This window comes from Nasonia vitripennis, assembly GCF_009193385.2.
Source record: "Nasonia vitripennis strain AsymCx chromosome 3 unlocalized genomic scaffold, Nvit_psr_1.1 chr3_random0010, whole genome shotgun sequence".
Lineage (NCBI taxonomy): Eukaryota > Metazoa > Arthropoda > Insecta > Hymenoptera > Pteromalidae > Nasonia > Nasonia vitripennis.
Window position 1 is genome coordinate 550,959 of NW_022279630.1, and position 16,956 is coordinate 567,914.

Genomic DNA, 16,956 nt, shown 5'->3' on the forward strand with positions numbered 1-16,956 from the left:
AAAAATTACAATACTGCCGAGTAAAACAGCCATAGACTTTAAAAAAAGTATCAAAATTCCTAGACCACCATATAAATTTTATTTTTTAGTATTGTAATTTTTGTACAACTGGAATTTTTACAATACTAGGAAATTTAAGTGCGCTTCGCGCACTCCCTATCATGTCATACTTACCATTTAAATTTTGCTGCCTGCTTAGCGCTAACAGCTTGAAGCGTTTGTAGGTTATGTAATAAAATCCGTGTTTCTGATTCACGTTCCTTAATTCTTGTACCAGGCGACCGATTCTCAATTAAATGCTTCACAACAAAGCCCATCACTTTTTTAAGGGAGGATCACTTTTTTAAGAGAGGACTTATCATGTCATAATTAACATTTAAATTTTGCTGCCTGGTTAGCGCCAACAGTTTGAAGCGTTTGAAGGTTATGTAATAAAATCCGCATTTCTGATTCATGTTCCTTAATTCTTGTACCAGGCGACCGATTCTCAATTAAATGCTTCACAACAAAGCCCATCACTTTTTTAAGAGAGGACTGCATATGAGTTTTCGCCCTAACTAAATAGGTCTGTTCCTTTATTAATATATAAGGACAATTCGAATTATTCGACACAAGTGAATCGGTGGCGCAGTCGGTAAAGGCTTTGCCTATAAAACCAAAGGTCGCCCGTTCGATCCCAAGTCAAGTCAGATTTTTTCAGAATAAAGAATTAAAATATAGGTAATTCTAGAAACATCCCAACAAAAACACTGGCAGTTGACTAATAATAATTAGCTAGGAATTAATCATTTTTCGGCATTTTAAAAAATACATAAAAATTACTTCACAAAAAATTACAATACTGATTTGTAAAATTTACTTGACCTTTTTCTCAGTGTAGGTAAAGTTAAGTTATTGAAGGGTAAAAAATTTCAAATCAATCGGAATTATGCGTGAAAATTTAAAAATGATTCTTTTTTTTCAGGTTTTAAAAGTGTTTTGTCATCTTAAACAAATTATTATTCCTCCGGGCCTTCGGCAGACGGACGGTTGAATTCGACTCGAATTACGTGTTTTTGTATATGAAGGGTATTTACGCCCGTGTAGCAGACGAAATTGTTTCTCTGTCGCTCACTCGATAAAGTCAGTCGGTTCACATGACTGTTTTATCGCGTCTAACCTAACATTAATCCCACCGAAAGTCGCGTGACCGGATGAAGGTAGAGGATGATAATACTAGGGTTACCCTGGGTCCGGAATATATAGTTTATAAACTTTTGGAAACGTAGAATAATTGCCCGCAATTTGCCCGATCCAAATATATCATGGTTTATATAATTTTCTTGATAATAATGTTGATAACAAATAATTATGTTATTTGCAATAATCCTAGTGACATTTGTCTAGTGACTTAAGTTCGTATGCGTTTGAGGTTAGAAAATATTCAACTAAAGGAATGAACAGATAATATAAATATCATTGCTTTATATTATTTATAATGTTTATACTACTCTAAAGCAATTATATTCATAATATTAGCTCATTGCTTTAGTTGAATATTTTCTAACCTAAACGCATACGAACTTAAGTCACTAGACAAAAGTCACTAGGATTATTGCAAATAACATAATTATTTGTTATCAACATTATTATCAAGAAAATTATATAAACCATGATATATTTGGATCGGGCAAATTGCGGAAAAAATTGCTAGCCCTATACAATTTAGAAATGCAATGTCAAAGCTGTGATAATCTCGGAAAATCAAAATGCATATTTAATTTAACACTTCTACTTGCAAAATATCGCTATTAAAGTAATCTCTTAGGATCAATCTTTTTCTTCAAGAAAGATTAGATCAATAGCTTTCAATTAGGTAGCGATATTACCAACATAGGGGCAGTCATAATGATATGAATGCATTTGGAAATTTTTGTTGAGGTTACAGAACCCAATTTGAAGTATATAAGAGTCGCGATCCGCGCCGTTGTCGTGTCGTACATACTTCGTATACTTTTACTCGCCAGCGCGGCACTGTCGCACCCCTTGATTAGACATTTTATGTTTACTAGAGCATTTTATTGTTTATTGCCTTCGATTTTATTTATCGCTGTTTATTATTTTTTACTTTTCTCCATGTAATAATTTGTGATAATAACTATTGTTTAATGAACTTAGATATGCCCCGATACGTGTCGAAGTGAAGTATTCGACTTACCAACCCAGAATGCGGACCGAACGATTAAATAACGTACCACCCGTTCCTCGAACTTTGGCAGGATTAGCTAATGTTTTGGCAGATTATCCACCCGTGAGAAACTATTATAGAGGATGTGCACGGGGAACAGATGGTTCGATTGGTCTCGTTTTTATTCACGATAGTATGCTTGAGCCCCTATCAAGGTGCAGACAATTATACGCTGATGGGACCTTTAAAGTAAAAGTTTATACTAATGTTTATTACACTAATATGCAATTTATAACAATTTATAAATTATAGATAAGGCCAAGGAACCCCCACTGTGCGCAGGTGTTTATCGTTCACTTTCGAAAGATGAATACAGTAAGTTAATAAATAATTGTTTAAAAATGACTGGTATATATACTCGGTGACAGTTGATTCTCGTGGAACGTTTTTGAAATCGTACTTTTTGATGTTAGGGTTTGTAAATCCACCAATCTGATTGGAGCATTTCAAAAATATTTCATGAGAATTAACTACCGCCGACTGTACGTGATACATGGAGAAAAATATTTCCATAAATGTTAATATCCTATTCTAAGAAACGGAAGAGCATTGTACATGAATGTGTGTAGTGTAAGGGACCCATTCGGCATTTAATTGCGAATAACTTTAAGTATCTTTATCGTCTAAGCAAATTACTAATTCAAAATAGCAATCGCTACCTCTTTTGCTACTTATTTCTCGACACAATAGAAAAGCATGATATATATTACACTAATTTTGCTTATTATGATTCAAGTGCATCTTGTATTTATGTTAAAAAATGTTATTCGTAGGGATTTCCTGCCATTTATGTTCTTGCGAGTTCAAGAACCACTGCCATGTACAATGCTATATGGGATAAAGTTTTTGAAATCGTTCCCAACTTAAGAAGAAATGTCCTATCTGTAATGGCTGATTTTGAAAGATCTCACATAAACAGTGGTCGTGAGAAATTTCCAACTGCAACTATTTCCGGTTGTGAATTTCACTATAAGCAAGGTGATTATTTATTTATTTCCAGTAGGACAAATTTTTAAAATGATTTCTCTGTAAAAATATCGAGATTTTTGCTATTAAATTCAAAATTTCATTAAGGAAGTTCTATAGGTACTGCTCTAATTAAAATGTGTGCCCTTTTTATTTATGGTTTATTCGTGTGATCTACTTTGCTAAAAAGCTGCACATATTAACTATCATAAAATAATGATTAATTCCATTTATACAATTCTATGTATCCTAATTATTTATGAAAAATTTCCTACCGGCGTTGATTTGACTCATTTTTTTTTTTTTAGGTTAAATGTACGTTTTTTGTATTCAATAAATTTTTACTATAACTTTGTCACTTAGAGCCCATGAACGATACTTTGTAGAAGTAAATAATAACTTTAGAAAAATAAAATCTTTAATAACTTCTATTATATGCCATGTGCCTTCTGAAATTTATATGGATGTTTTTGAGATATATACCAACTTGTAAACGAAATTCTAAATATATCGTTATGTTAATTCCATTACCGATAGAACCTCCTTAAATATACAAATTTATGACAGACTTCACAAAAATTCACAAGTTGCAAGAATAGGAAAAAAATTCTAAATTATATGGTTCTACTTAGCATTTTTATGTTATCTTGAAATTAATAGCGAATATAATTTGGCTTTAGCGGTACTGATGTGCTACTGAGAGGAGGGCAGGTCACGTCGAGATCCGTATGATTCGTCTGCATTTAATTCGTTCTTATTTTCAAAAAAAAAAAGGATTTTGTACCAAAAAAATTTTTTTTTTCATCACTCATTAAAAATTCAATCCAAGTGGTTAAAGTATAAAACATAAAGTACGGTTTTTTCAATAGCCAAGATAAAAATACATCTTAAAAAACCAATCACGCCCCATTGGTGGGACGTAATGGGTTTCACAGTAGAGCATGATAGGTTTTTGATATATCAAACAATAAACAGAATATAGTTATATTTTTATGAATGTAATTTGAATGTATACGAATTTGAAGAAAAGATAAATTTTATAAAAGTTATCGACATCTCAAAATAATTGGGTAAAAAGGCGAGGTTAAATCTGTTTATATTTTGCTCTTAAAAATGTAATTTTCTTCATTTTTTGCATTATATCATGCAATTACAGTTTAATATAAAATACTATTAACAAAACAAGTTATTTAAATTTCTATTCTATCATCTTGTTTTCAGTGATTATTTATTGCTTAATAATCCACGCGCAACAGGCTAAAAATTTTATCTGCAAATTTCAATACTTCAAACGATTTTGAATGCTCATGGCGATAAAGGAAGGATATATTGTATCCTTATATTCCAATCCGTTAAAGAATTTGCAAGTCAAAAGTCCTTTATGTTTAAATAAATCGAAAACTCATTCCACCCGGCAATCCCGTCGGCCCTGCCGTCCCCTATTAAGTCGAACAGTTAAACTCTTTTATTTCATACCAGATTGTATTGGTTGTCTTAAAAATATTATAATAATGTAAAAATAAATATTATTTATTAAGGCTTTAGCAAAATCTTGGAACGAAAATATCCTTATGGAATTCGAGTACATCCAGGAGAGGGCTTATGCGGTAGCACATTTGCCTCCAGACAAAGTTGGAGAAGGATTTATCACTAGCCATGTTGATAATGTAGCAAATGGAAATGGCGTTAATCCAGCTATACTACAAAAGCTGCAAGATTTTGTAGCTTACCTAAGAAGATATTGGCTACCACTTTCTGACGTATTGTCAGTCTTCCAAAAACCCGTTAGGTCCAATAATACTTGTGAGAATTTTCACTTGTATGCAGCAAAGAAAATGGGAATACGTTCCAACGTTTATAGAATGTTAGGTAAATACAATAATTATTGATATACTGAAAACAATATTATATTACGGAAGTATTTTCTTTTTATTGAAATGCTTATTAAATAATTTATTGAACAAAATCCTAGTTTATTAAAGGTTGAGTTTTAGTTTGTTATCAAACTTTAATTTATTAAGATTTTCTTAAAGTTTGCCTACTTATTTTTATACGAAACTCCTGGTTAAAAATTTCCAATATCTTGTAGACGGTAATATACAAGCCCGATAGATTCGTTTTTTCACAAGAAAGTATAACAAATTCTACTTGGAATCTCGATATCGTGTATAACAAATATATTAGCACACACATTAGTTTGCTTACAGCATAGTACACTACATTTGACTATAATTGCAGCTAATAAATCAGTCGAATCCATTATTATTAATTTGTTTTATTTTAAAATGATTCTAATAAACAATATTTAAAACAATTGTGCGATACTCTTCATTTCACTTAAATGAACCATCAATCTCAATTTACTAATCTATAGCTCAAAAAAAATATTATTGATAAACTGTACCATTATATACTAGAGCAAATGTCTCATTTATCAAGTATAAACTTAATATGAACATATTAAATCATTTATTGTGGCTATCCGATTACTTGAAATAATTTCAAATTTTGCTTGGTATCGGTCATTGGACAAAATATCAAATCCACTAATTACAATGACAATATCCTAAATTTTATTTAAACTTTTTCATGAACTTCGTACGTTGCCAAATAACGTAATAATGAGTAACTATTGATTTATACTTACAAGCTAATAAAAAATCAACAAAATTTAAACCATCGTGACGTAATTCTTGATTTTGGAGGATTTCAATTTTTGAATAGCTTCTGAAGTATAAATAAAAATTTACTTATTATTACTCTTTTTGAAAATGCCAAAAGTTAATGAATATGTTTAAAGAAAATGTATGGCATTATCATTGTAATTAAATTGATAGATATTTTGGGGTCCAATATTTAAAATTTTTATATAAAATAATCGGAAAGCTATAATGAATGTTGTAAAAGGTTTATATTAAGTTTATTCTTGTTATTTAAGACATTTGCATTATTATAATGGTAAAGTTTATAAATAATATTGAGTTTTTGGCTAAAGATATCATAAGTAATAAATTGAAATTGATGACTCGGTCCAGTTAAGAAAAATGAAGAGTATAACATAATTGTCATTGTAAAGATTGTCGTTATAGAGTCGTAAATAAAACAAAAAGGGGATGTCGTAGCTAAAAACACCTTTTTTAACACAGGCTGCGCGAAATCGCGTGCGTTCAATCGCATTTCGCGCCGCCTGTGTTAAAAAATAATGATCGATACTCGTGCGATAACTCTTTGGCACTAGTATCGAAATGTACTATTTTCTGTTCCCTATAACTTTTTGAATAAAGCTTGCAATGGAAAACTGACTCTGTATCGCTATAGGATTTGGTTTAATAAATCATTCTACCCAATGAAATTTCGATCGGACTTTTAGTTTTTCTAAAATCTTGGCGATACGAGCGGATGTTTATGCGTGTTCACGCGATTGCAGCGCCAACCTTAAAATCTAATTTTACTACTAACTTCTGAAATAAAGCTTGCAATGAAAAACCAAGCCTGTAGCGCCGTAGTATTAAGTTTAATAAATCATTCTACCAAAAGAAATTTCGATCGGACTTTTAGTTTTTCTAAAATCTTGGAAATACTAAATACCTAGCGGCGGATTTACGAAGCTATCGCTTCGACATCCCCTTAAGCTGTCAGCAAACCAATGTGTATGCTAATCTTAAACTCAAATTTATATATGTATTCCTTGTAAAAACTATGTATTAGATGGAATATTACCAAATTGTTGGCTCACTCGCAAAACCCGTATCCCAATCTTCTAATCTGAAAAAAGTTATATCCAAAAATTTATTCCACTAATAGAGTTTCTGTCGAGAAACCTTCAGTAGAATACGTTAACAAATCTCAGTGAATTCCGGGGATATTACCGGGAACGTTTTTTACCAGGGAACCACATAAGTCAAAACAATTATCATGTTCAATTTTGAGTCCATCAATTTAAAATTAATTTTAATTAATTAAAAAAAAAAAAAAAAAATTCGTAGACGGAATGGGGGCTCAAATGGATAAGACAGCAGCGAATTATGAAATGGCTGAACGAGGTCTTATAGTAACAGCTCAGCGACCAGCGCGTCTCGTAGAAGCTGACTTGGCTATACAGCGAACTGAAAATGAATTTCTATTGGGGCGGTAACTGATATTTTTGATCATACATTATCACTTATCTCTATGTAAATGTAAAAAGGTCCTTTTTATGCATAAAAACCAAAAATTAGCATAAGAATTTAGAAAATTACGATTTTTAAAAATATAAAAATATAGAAATTATAAAACATTATGACGAAAGTTTTGTTTAAAATTTAAAAAGGAATTTTGAAAATACATGAAAATATCTGACTACTGCAGTATACTAGTTCTGTCCTATGTTTTTCATTTGTTTTCATTTCATAAAAAAGGATCTGTCTCAATATTTTTATTAAAACAAAAATAATAAAATAACTAATAAGAAAAGAGAAGCTCGCGATTTGAGTATTTATGTTCGTTTTGAGCACATTAGATGACCTAGAATACAGCTAAAGCAACCTTGCTAGAAAAATATTATTTTCTCCCTTGATTGCACAATATACTATTTGACTTAAAGAAGGTTTCGGCATTTGGTATCGTATTAAATAAGGGTCACTGTGGGGACACGGATTACATGAATGGTCATCGCTGCTAATTTTTTTAACTGCACTATTAAAGTTATATACAAGTAGAGTAATAGAAAATCGCGAAAATGTCGCCAGGAAATAGCAGAAAGCATGCGGTAAATAGGATGACATGTCAGTAACAATAGCTGTAACAATAAAATATAACTTCATATTGTACACTTCTCGCATTTTTTGCGTGATTGAAAGTATTTATATATATGGATGGTTCTCTGTGAAATCGACCGGTCAAAGAATAAATATCGATATAACTCTGGGAATATCTTCTATAGGTTGCTAAAGGATCCTATGCATTTTTTCACATTTTTTTAATCTATATTCTTCGAGTCACAGGGGGTCAAAGTAGGTGAACCCAGCATTATTTTGGTTTTTTGCTATATTGATTCATTTATAGCTCCTCAGAGAAACATTTTTCACTGTAGACATAGATGTATTTTTTTTTTATACAATTTTATTACCTTTTCAATAAAAATAATTTTAAACTCATAGTAACTCATAGTAACTCATTGCATTGCGTAAACTCAAGTTTACGCAATGCAATAAATAAAAATAATTACATAGAATTATGCTATCTTTGCTTTGAATATCGAAAGCAGCTTTGATATCTGTCTTCACGTGTAAATATAAATAACAACAGATCATTTTTTTTTTTGGTAAAATTAAAAATTTATACCATACGTCTACGAAATGAGAAATAATAATAATAATATTGTTATTTATCATAGTTATGATGTGGAAGAGTATCTAAAGCACATTGCTGGTTTGAAGCGTTATCATTTTGCAAGAGGTTGGTAAAATTATTAATAGTAATGTAGATTATATAAAATTTTAAGAACAAACAAAAATACTTCCTAGTAGAAATATTGGCAATATCTGTACTTACAGAGATTTGCTACTTATAATGAATTGACTAGTTATAGTAAATTTCTGTAACTCATATGTTAATTTATTCCATAAAAACAATGGACTTTCTCAGCTTCAAAATATTGATCGATACATTGTTTTATTTTTGTAACCCACCTGAACTAGTTAGTATCTAAAAAATGTCAGAAAAAGCAGCGTTTTTGGTGTATTTATTAACACATATTAGCAACCAAAAAAAATTAATTTTTATAAAATAAGATTATTTACTAAATCACATTGTTAAGTCACTACTCCGATCTATAATTATTTACTGAATTTTACTTACTTGTGTTTAACTGCTTGGGCTGGAAACTCTGCTGCTGTACTGTAGTCAGGCTTATACAGGATGGATTTATTTAAATGAAAATACTTGTAATTAATTGACGTTCACGATTTATTCAAGATAAAGTTTTATAAGTATCGGAATCGCGACTTAAACCTGGATAACTCTTGTCGACGGATAGGAGCGTCGTAGAAGAGTCCAGATCGAGTGTAAAATTACAACTGTTCGCTCGACGTATTCGGGGGATACTCATTAACCTCGCTGATCTACTTATTAATCTGAGTCGTCAGTTTTTCGGCTTCGTAACGACACCGCTGATATTGCTTAAATGCAATATGTCGCAGGACGTCACACCCCAACAACTAGCTGGTTGCCCATTGATACAATGGCAACTTTATTGTAATATTAACTAAAATTAACTAGCGGTTTAATTTTATCCTTAAAATTCTAACATATTTTAACAATAATTTTATTCACTTAAAATTCCAACTCATTTACTTTAAAATTTCAAGAATAGTTTTCTTTTATTAATTATCATTTCTACTGTTTTATATTTAAATTACTAAATATGCTGGAATTTTATTTACATACTCAAATATCTTAAAGATATCATTTTACATAACATTCATTAAAAACATCAGTTTATTTTAACACATATATGCAGAATAATATAATCGGAGCTTTAACATTTGTCTTAAATATCTATAAACTACCAATATTCATAAAATATAAATTTTGTATACCTATTTTGTTGTATACGTAGAATAACATTATAGGGATTTTATATAATAGATTTTTTTTTATAATGGTGTTAATGAAAATAATGATATACTATCCTTAGATTGTGTCTGAATTTTCGGTGCTGTGATCTTGCTTGTATAGGTATTTGTATGTGGTGGGCGTAAAGGAATAGGTGGTGGCATTGGGTCGGATATTGGAGCGGTAATCTTTATTTCTTGTAATTCTGTTTCTTCATAAACTCTGTTCTTTCTTTTATTCATATGAATTTGCTCTGTTATGCTGCTTGTATTTTCCAGTGTTGTCAATAAATGCGTTACTGAGCTGAAAATGGCTCCACATAGATGTATTAACCATCCAAAAATCGTGTGTAACGTGTAGCCTCTAATAATGGTATCGATGATCAGTTTTCCAATATGCAGGATTATAAGTATCATGATAAACACAGATGAAAACGACCCACATGTGATCAGTTTTTCAATAAGCATGTGCCATGTACTTTCGGCTAAATTTCTTATTGTATTATCAGAAAATATGTTTTCAGATGTTTTCTCTCCCGCCATTTCTCTTGCAATCACATTTAAAAGTGATGCCTTCTCCATTGGAAACATTAATTGCTGTTGTAATTGGTCCAACTCTTCTTGAGAATATACTGCACTCGTTGCCAGTGTTTCAACAGACTCAAATGTCCATCCAATCTTCGTGTTTGGTTTCAAAATATGCGGTGATACTGTTTTAGTTGGTGTTGGTGTGAATTTTATCCATTCCTCCGAAATTCTGTAGTATGTGGGTACTATTGAGTTACAATTTACTTGAACTCCCTTTTTCACGAGGATATGCGTTTTTGGCGTTAAGAACCAGGTTTCATTTCCTGATGAAACTGGTAACTGATTGTAGCATTCATTTAGATGCAAAATTTTTACTGTTTTTGGTACATATTTTATTAAATGTACCACTTCTCCTGCAATTCTTGCTATGTATCCAGGTTTTTTCATAATACTGTAGGCAAATTCATCCGGGGAAAGAGAGGCAATGGCTAAGGAATTTTGGATTACTTTTCTTTCAATTTCACATTTTTCCGTTATTAAATTAAAATATAAATTATTTAGCTGCTTCCCTAAATGCTTTTCTACATATACAAATTTCGAATTAACATATGTAAATAAATCTAAGTTTACACTATTTATATTACTAATTTTATCGTTTTGAAAATGATACGCATTTAAATAACTACTTTTTTCTATGATTAGTAATTTTGGATGTTCTGTACGTATAAATTCTCTATTACAACGCATGATTTTATCCTTAGTAGCTAAAGCGAACGTTATTTCATTTGAATTTAATGCGTAAACAATTTCATGATTTGTATCGCTAAAATATTTTGTGGCTATTCCTTTGAAAAGAATATCAAAAGAGTTTCTAAAACACTCCCCTTGCGGTAAAACTTCCCAAAAAGTGTGTCCGCCTTCCATATCTATACAATGTTTTTCTGAAAATTTGCACACCGTTCCTAAGCTTAATCTTAATTTATCATTTTTTAAACTAACCTTAGCACTATTTTGAATTAATGTTATTTTAATTAAGCCATGAACAAATACATTATTCCATGATCCAAAACTATCAGCGTAAGATGCGCCTGAGCACGAGTTACCCTCTGCACTTCCGGCAAAATCTACTCCTTTTGTAATTGTTGAATTTACCTTTAAATTTGCTATTGTGTGAATATTATCATACTTAAAAATTCCTGTATCATGAATAAGTTTACATTGTTCATGACTTATTTCGTAAATATATTCTTGCTCTCCATTTTCTGTAGGAATAAGATGTCCGAAGATTCCACAGCTTGATACTGTTCGGTGGATTTCTATTTTACATTGTATTACCGTGACTTCTCGGAATTCAGCGACTTGTATTAGCTCGATGTTGACGCTTGTTGAATTTACTTGTGTATTGTGAAAGTCGCATTCTCCTGAGTCCAGTAGAGAGAATGTTGTTATGTTTGGTGTTGTTGTGCCGCAGTCGTATCCTATTATAGCGTGATTATTTCGAAAAAGCGTAAAAATTATAATCATTTGAGTAATCATATTGTCCATATTCCTAGAAAGAGAAATATTTTAGTGTCAAGTTTTGCAACGACTTAATTTATTTGTATGAACTGTTTTTGGTTTTCCATTGTAATTGATAGTTACATTACTATTTTCATGTACTTTCAAGATCTCATATGGACCCAAATTATGGTTTTTCTCTAATTTTCCTGGTTTTGGTTCTTTTATTAACCAGACCTTTTCACCAATTTTTAAGTCGATTGGGTTTATAAATCGATCATAATATGCTTTTGATTTTAATTTTGAATCTATCAAATTTTCTCGAGCTAATTTTGCCATCTCTTGCATTTTTGATACAAGATTTTCTAAATATCCATTAAACGTTGGCAATTGCTCTGATTTTTTTAATGTTTCGCTTGATGGAAGTCTAGCTGGATAACCAAAAACTAGTTCATGTGGTGTGAACTTATGGCTTGTATGAACGCTCCTGTTATAATGAAATTGTGCGAACTCTAGCAACTCATCCCATTCGATTTTCTTTGATGTAAAATTTTTTATATATTCGCACAGCGGGTGATGCGCTCTCTCTAAAGAACCATTCGATTGGGGTGAAAATGCCGTAGTTTCAATTTTTGTAAATTTAAATCTACGCGCTACTTGTTTTAATAGTTTACTTGTAAAATTTGCCCCTCTATCTGTTAGTACAAGCTTTGGTGACCCAAAAATACATATAAATTTCTTAACTAACGCGTCAGCTACGGATTCGGCCGTTTGATCTGACATAGATGCTATAATTATAAATTTAGTTAGTTGATCCTGTATTGAAAGTATATATTTATTATTATTTCTAGTAACATTAAATGGACCTACTACATCCATAAAGATTTTGTCAAAAGTTTTTAAAGGTGTATCCGTAATTACCATAGGTTGTTTAATTTTTATTCTTTTTAGCTTATTTCTCTGGCAATCCTCGCATGAATTTACTCTGTTTTGAATATCTACCTTAAGATTTTCCCAATAATACTTATCTTTTATTCTATTATATGTTCTATTTATACCCGAATGTCCTCCTATTTTAGTAGAGTGTAGCATTTCAAATATTTTATCTCTTTGATTTTCCTCTACATAAACTATATTATTTAGACAGATCACAACCTTTATATTTGAACCTTCAAATATAGTTTTCAAGATTTTCTCAATTTCCTCCCAACTTATATTATTTATTCTTATATCATTCGAGATGCTAAATATTAAATAATTTTTTTGCAAAAATATTGTTTTTAATAACTGAAATAACTTAATGATATTAGCTTTAACCGTAAATACTGATTCGGCTGTATTTAAACATAAAACAAAAATTTTATTTTTACCCTTATTTAATACTTCAATTTCATTATTACCCAAGTTTTTATTGCAATGAATATTTTCCTTTTTTAATAGTTCCCCTATATTGTCATCTAATGACTCTCCTTTATTATTAACTGTATGAATAATATTATTATTGCGAAATTGTATCGTATTCTTGGAATATACTATATTTTTCTGCTTATCATGTGGTTTTTCCTCCTCCAGTATACTTCTCTTTCTCAACTTTTGTACCTTAGCCCTTTTGCGTTTTTTTATCTGTAACTTCTTATTATGAAGTTTCGATCTTTGTTCATTAATAATTTTTATCTTCTCATCATTCGTCAAATCTTGCGACATCTGATTTTCTTCTCGCCTTTTCTGGGCTCTTGTTACTACGCATGTATCCATTGTTGTTACAGGATTTCTCGATAATGCATCCGCATTTGTATTTTGTTTTCCAGCTTTATACACAATTTCATAATCATAATCTGCTAGTTTTAATCTCCATCTCTGAACTCTTTCGTTATTATCCGCAGATTTCAACCATAATAGTGGTCTATGGTCGGTTACCATTACAAATTTATTTCCATAAATATAATTTTTAAATGTTTTTATAGCATAGATAATACCGAGAGCTTCTTTTTCATAGGTTGCATATCTAAGTTCCGCAGGCTGCAGTACTCTTGATGTATAGGCTATTGGTCTATCTTTACCTTTTTCACCTTGAGAAATTACACAACCTAACGCATATTGACTTGCGTCCGTCGTTATTATAAACGGTTTATCGAATTGCGGATATTGCAAGACCGGTGCTGAACATAATGATTCTATGAGTTTGTCAAATGCCGTTTGTTGCTCCAATCCCCACAAAAATGGCCTATCCTTTTGTAGTAATATTGTTAGTGGCTTGGTAATTTCTGCTAAATTTTTAATAAACCTTCTATAATAATTTACAAAACCTAAAAACTGTCTAAATTTTTTAACGTTATTGGGAATTGGGAATTTCTTTACTGCCTGTATTTTGTTTTCATCTGGGTTTATACCTGCTTCGCTAATAACATGGCCTAAGAAACACACTTCTGTTTTGCTGAATTCACATTTTTCCGGCTCTAGTTTGAGCCCTGCTTCTATTAATGCTTGAGCTATGAAGCCGAATCTTTCCTCTAATTCTTCAATCGTGTCACCGAAAATAATGATGATATCGTCAATATAATTAAAACATATTTTATCAATATTTTTGGCTAAAACTTTATTTATAACCCGTTGAAAAGTCCGGGCTGAGTTTTTAAGATCGAACGGTAGGACGACAAATTCAAATCTTCCTAATGGATGTAGGCTAAATGCAGTTTTGTGAATATCCGAAGGTCTCATCTTTACCTGATGAAAGCCAGATTTTAAATCTAATACATCAAAATATTTTCTCTTTCCAATTAAGTCTAAAATTTCATTAATATTGGGAAGCAAATATGGATCGGCTATAGTCACCTCATTCAAGGCTCTATAATCTATCACCAATCTATATCTTTTCTCTCCAGGAATTAGCTCTTTCTTCGGCACTACTAACGCTGGCGCATTGAACGCACTTTTAGTTTCTCTGATTGCTTTCTTTTCTTGTAATTTGCCCATTTCTTTTAAAGCTATTCCCTTAGATTTGTGTGCTAATGGATACTGCTTTACGTATATTGGCTTGTCTGAAGTTAAGTTGATTTCATGTTGTTCCACGTTACATGTACCTAATTTATCGCCCTCTATCCAAAAAACATCCGGATATTGATTTATCATTCGCTCGATTCTTTCGTTGTTTCTTTTACCTCCGTTTTTTAATTGCAACTTCTTTCGCAATATTTCCTTCCGACTCGGTTTTCTGGTTTTATTATCTTGGTTTTTATTTAAAAATTCAGTTTCTATATTTAGAATTAATTTCTCATCAATATTAAGTTCTTCTACTACTTGAGCCCCTTCTGGTATATAATCGACGTCTATTGAAACGTATTGATATTTCTTATCTTCAAAAATTATTTTTTTATCCGCTTTAGATAGTTTTATATTATTTTCCTTCATAATAGTTAATATCTTCTTATAATTCAGCTTTTTGGTTTGGATTGGCGTTTTTTCAGGCGTTACTTGCTCTTGCAATACTGTATTTACGTCAAGTATAAAATTTTCTATATTTTTATCATCATTTTTCAAAAAAATTTTCAAGTTACTAGGCTTGTTTTCATTTATCTTTTTTTGTTCTAAACTCTGTAATTCTGATTTGTCATTTATTTCGTGGATTTCCGATATTGTGTTTAAAATGGTACAAACATCATTATTAAATGTGTACTCTGTGTCACTATTATTTTCTAGTAATGGTTCTGCCTCATTTATCTCAGTATTCTGGTTTTCATGCCATTGTTCATTTTGCTTTAACTCATCCTCTATGTTACTGATTTTGCTAGTCCTACTCTCTTCAAAAATCTCTTGATTTGCTTCATCCTGCATTCTGATTTTATCAATATTATTTTCAGGATCCATTTCTTTTAAAATATTTTGTTGTTCGAGATTATATGCATCATTGTCACGAATAATTTCTTTTAAAATTATATTCAGAGTTTCTTTTTGGCTTAACTTCATTCCGGTTTTTGTAATCGGACCTCTCTGCAATTTTAATTTTATGTTATTGACCTCTAAGTACCCTTCATCTAAACGTAGTTTATTTCCTCTTAACAATTTAGTTCCTAATATTCCATCATATGGAATCACAAAATCATTAGGTGCTACGTGAAAATCAAAATATTTGCCATTTATCGGTAGTTCTACTATACCTAATGTTTTTATAGAATTATTTGCGATGCCGGATAGTAATATTTTTTTATCTAGCAGTTGTGTTCCTATAGGAATTTGATTTTGCTTTATTATATTTATTTGTGCTCCGCTATCGACAAGTAAATTGCATAAATTTTTAGAATAGGGATTTATTATTTCAACATATTCTAATAAATCATCCAATTTTAAATGATATATTTCTAGTTCGATTTCTTTTTCTTCGAGCGGTTGAACCTCCTGTTGATCGTGATCTTCATAATTTTCCCTGTTTTGATTTTGAGGCGCTATTATAAAATTTGTTTTGACCGTGTTTTCTATATTGCTGAGTGGATTTGTGTTGTAACTTCTCGGCCACTCGGTCCGAGAAGGCTTTATTCGTTTCCCGACTCTACGCTTTGCTGGTTTTGTAATCGAAAACATTCTCCTGCCATATGGTTTGTATATTTACAGAGACTGCAAAATTTGCTCGCGCGCATTTCCAATGATTTTACTTCGGTACAATTTTTTATGTTATGACCGCTTTTGTTACAATATGTGCAGTTTTCCTCTCTTCTAGCAATATTTTCTAAATTCTTCAATTTTCTACACTTATATACGGGGTGACCACGCATTTCGCAATAATCACACTTTATTTGGCTATTATTTGTATTTTGCAAATTAGTATTTTGATTGTTATAATTGCTATATTTTCTAAAGTTATTACTTCTAAAGTTACTAAAATTTTGATATTTACTGTTTGAATTATTAAAACTTTGCTGTTTATTACCTATTTGAGGACAGTTTTTAGCTGAGTGGCCTTTTTCATCACAGACTTGACATTGAATATTTGTTTGAAACGATTTTGTCTTGTGTTGCGCTACTAATATTTTGACTTGTTCACATTCTATGGCTTCATGGTCTTCTGCATTACAAATTGAGCACATTATATATCTGTTATTTGCAATCGGACTTCTCACTAACGGGCAGTACCTTATTGGATGTCCAAGTTGA

At 31.0% G+C, this 16,956-nt stretch overlaps 2 protein-coding genes across 2 annotated transcripts in view; one reads left to right on the forward strand and one right to left on the reverse strand.

Moving 5' to 3' along the window:
* The window catches only part of LOC116416870 (probable kinetochore protein NUF2), a 439,111-nt gene that overhangs the window by 194,955 nt on the left and 227,200 nt on the right, over positions 1-16,956 (reverse strand). The gene's annotated exons all lie outside the window — the stretch shown is intronic.
* On the forward strand, positions 4,738-7,377 carry LOC116416872. The gene is made up of 2 exons (XM_031927123.2): positions 4,738-5,062; positions 7,180-7,377. Exons 1-2 carry the CDS (start codon positions 4,765-4,767, stop codon positions 7,326-7,328), a joined length of 447 nt encoding a protein of 148 aa, XP_031782983.1. The 5' UTR covers positions 4,738-4,764; the 3' UTR covers positions 7,329-7,377.

What these genes read in the sequence shown, in the direction of transcription:
- LOC116416872 (XM_031927123.2), top strand. Translation starts at nt 4,765, where the DNA reads ATGGAATTCGAGTACATCCAGGAGAGGGCTTATGCGGTAGCACATTTG. An exon ending in CAACGTTTATAGAATGTTAG is followed by an intron (nt 5,063 to 7,179) that starts GTAAATACAATA and finishes AAAAATTCGTAG; the next exon opens with ACGGAATGGGGGCTCAAATG.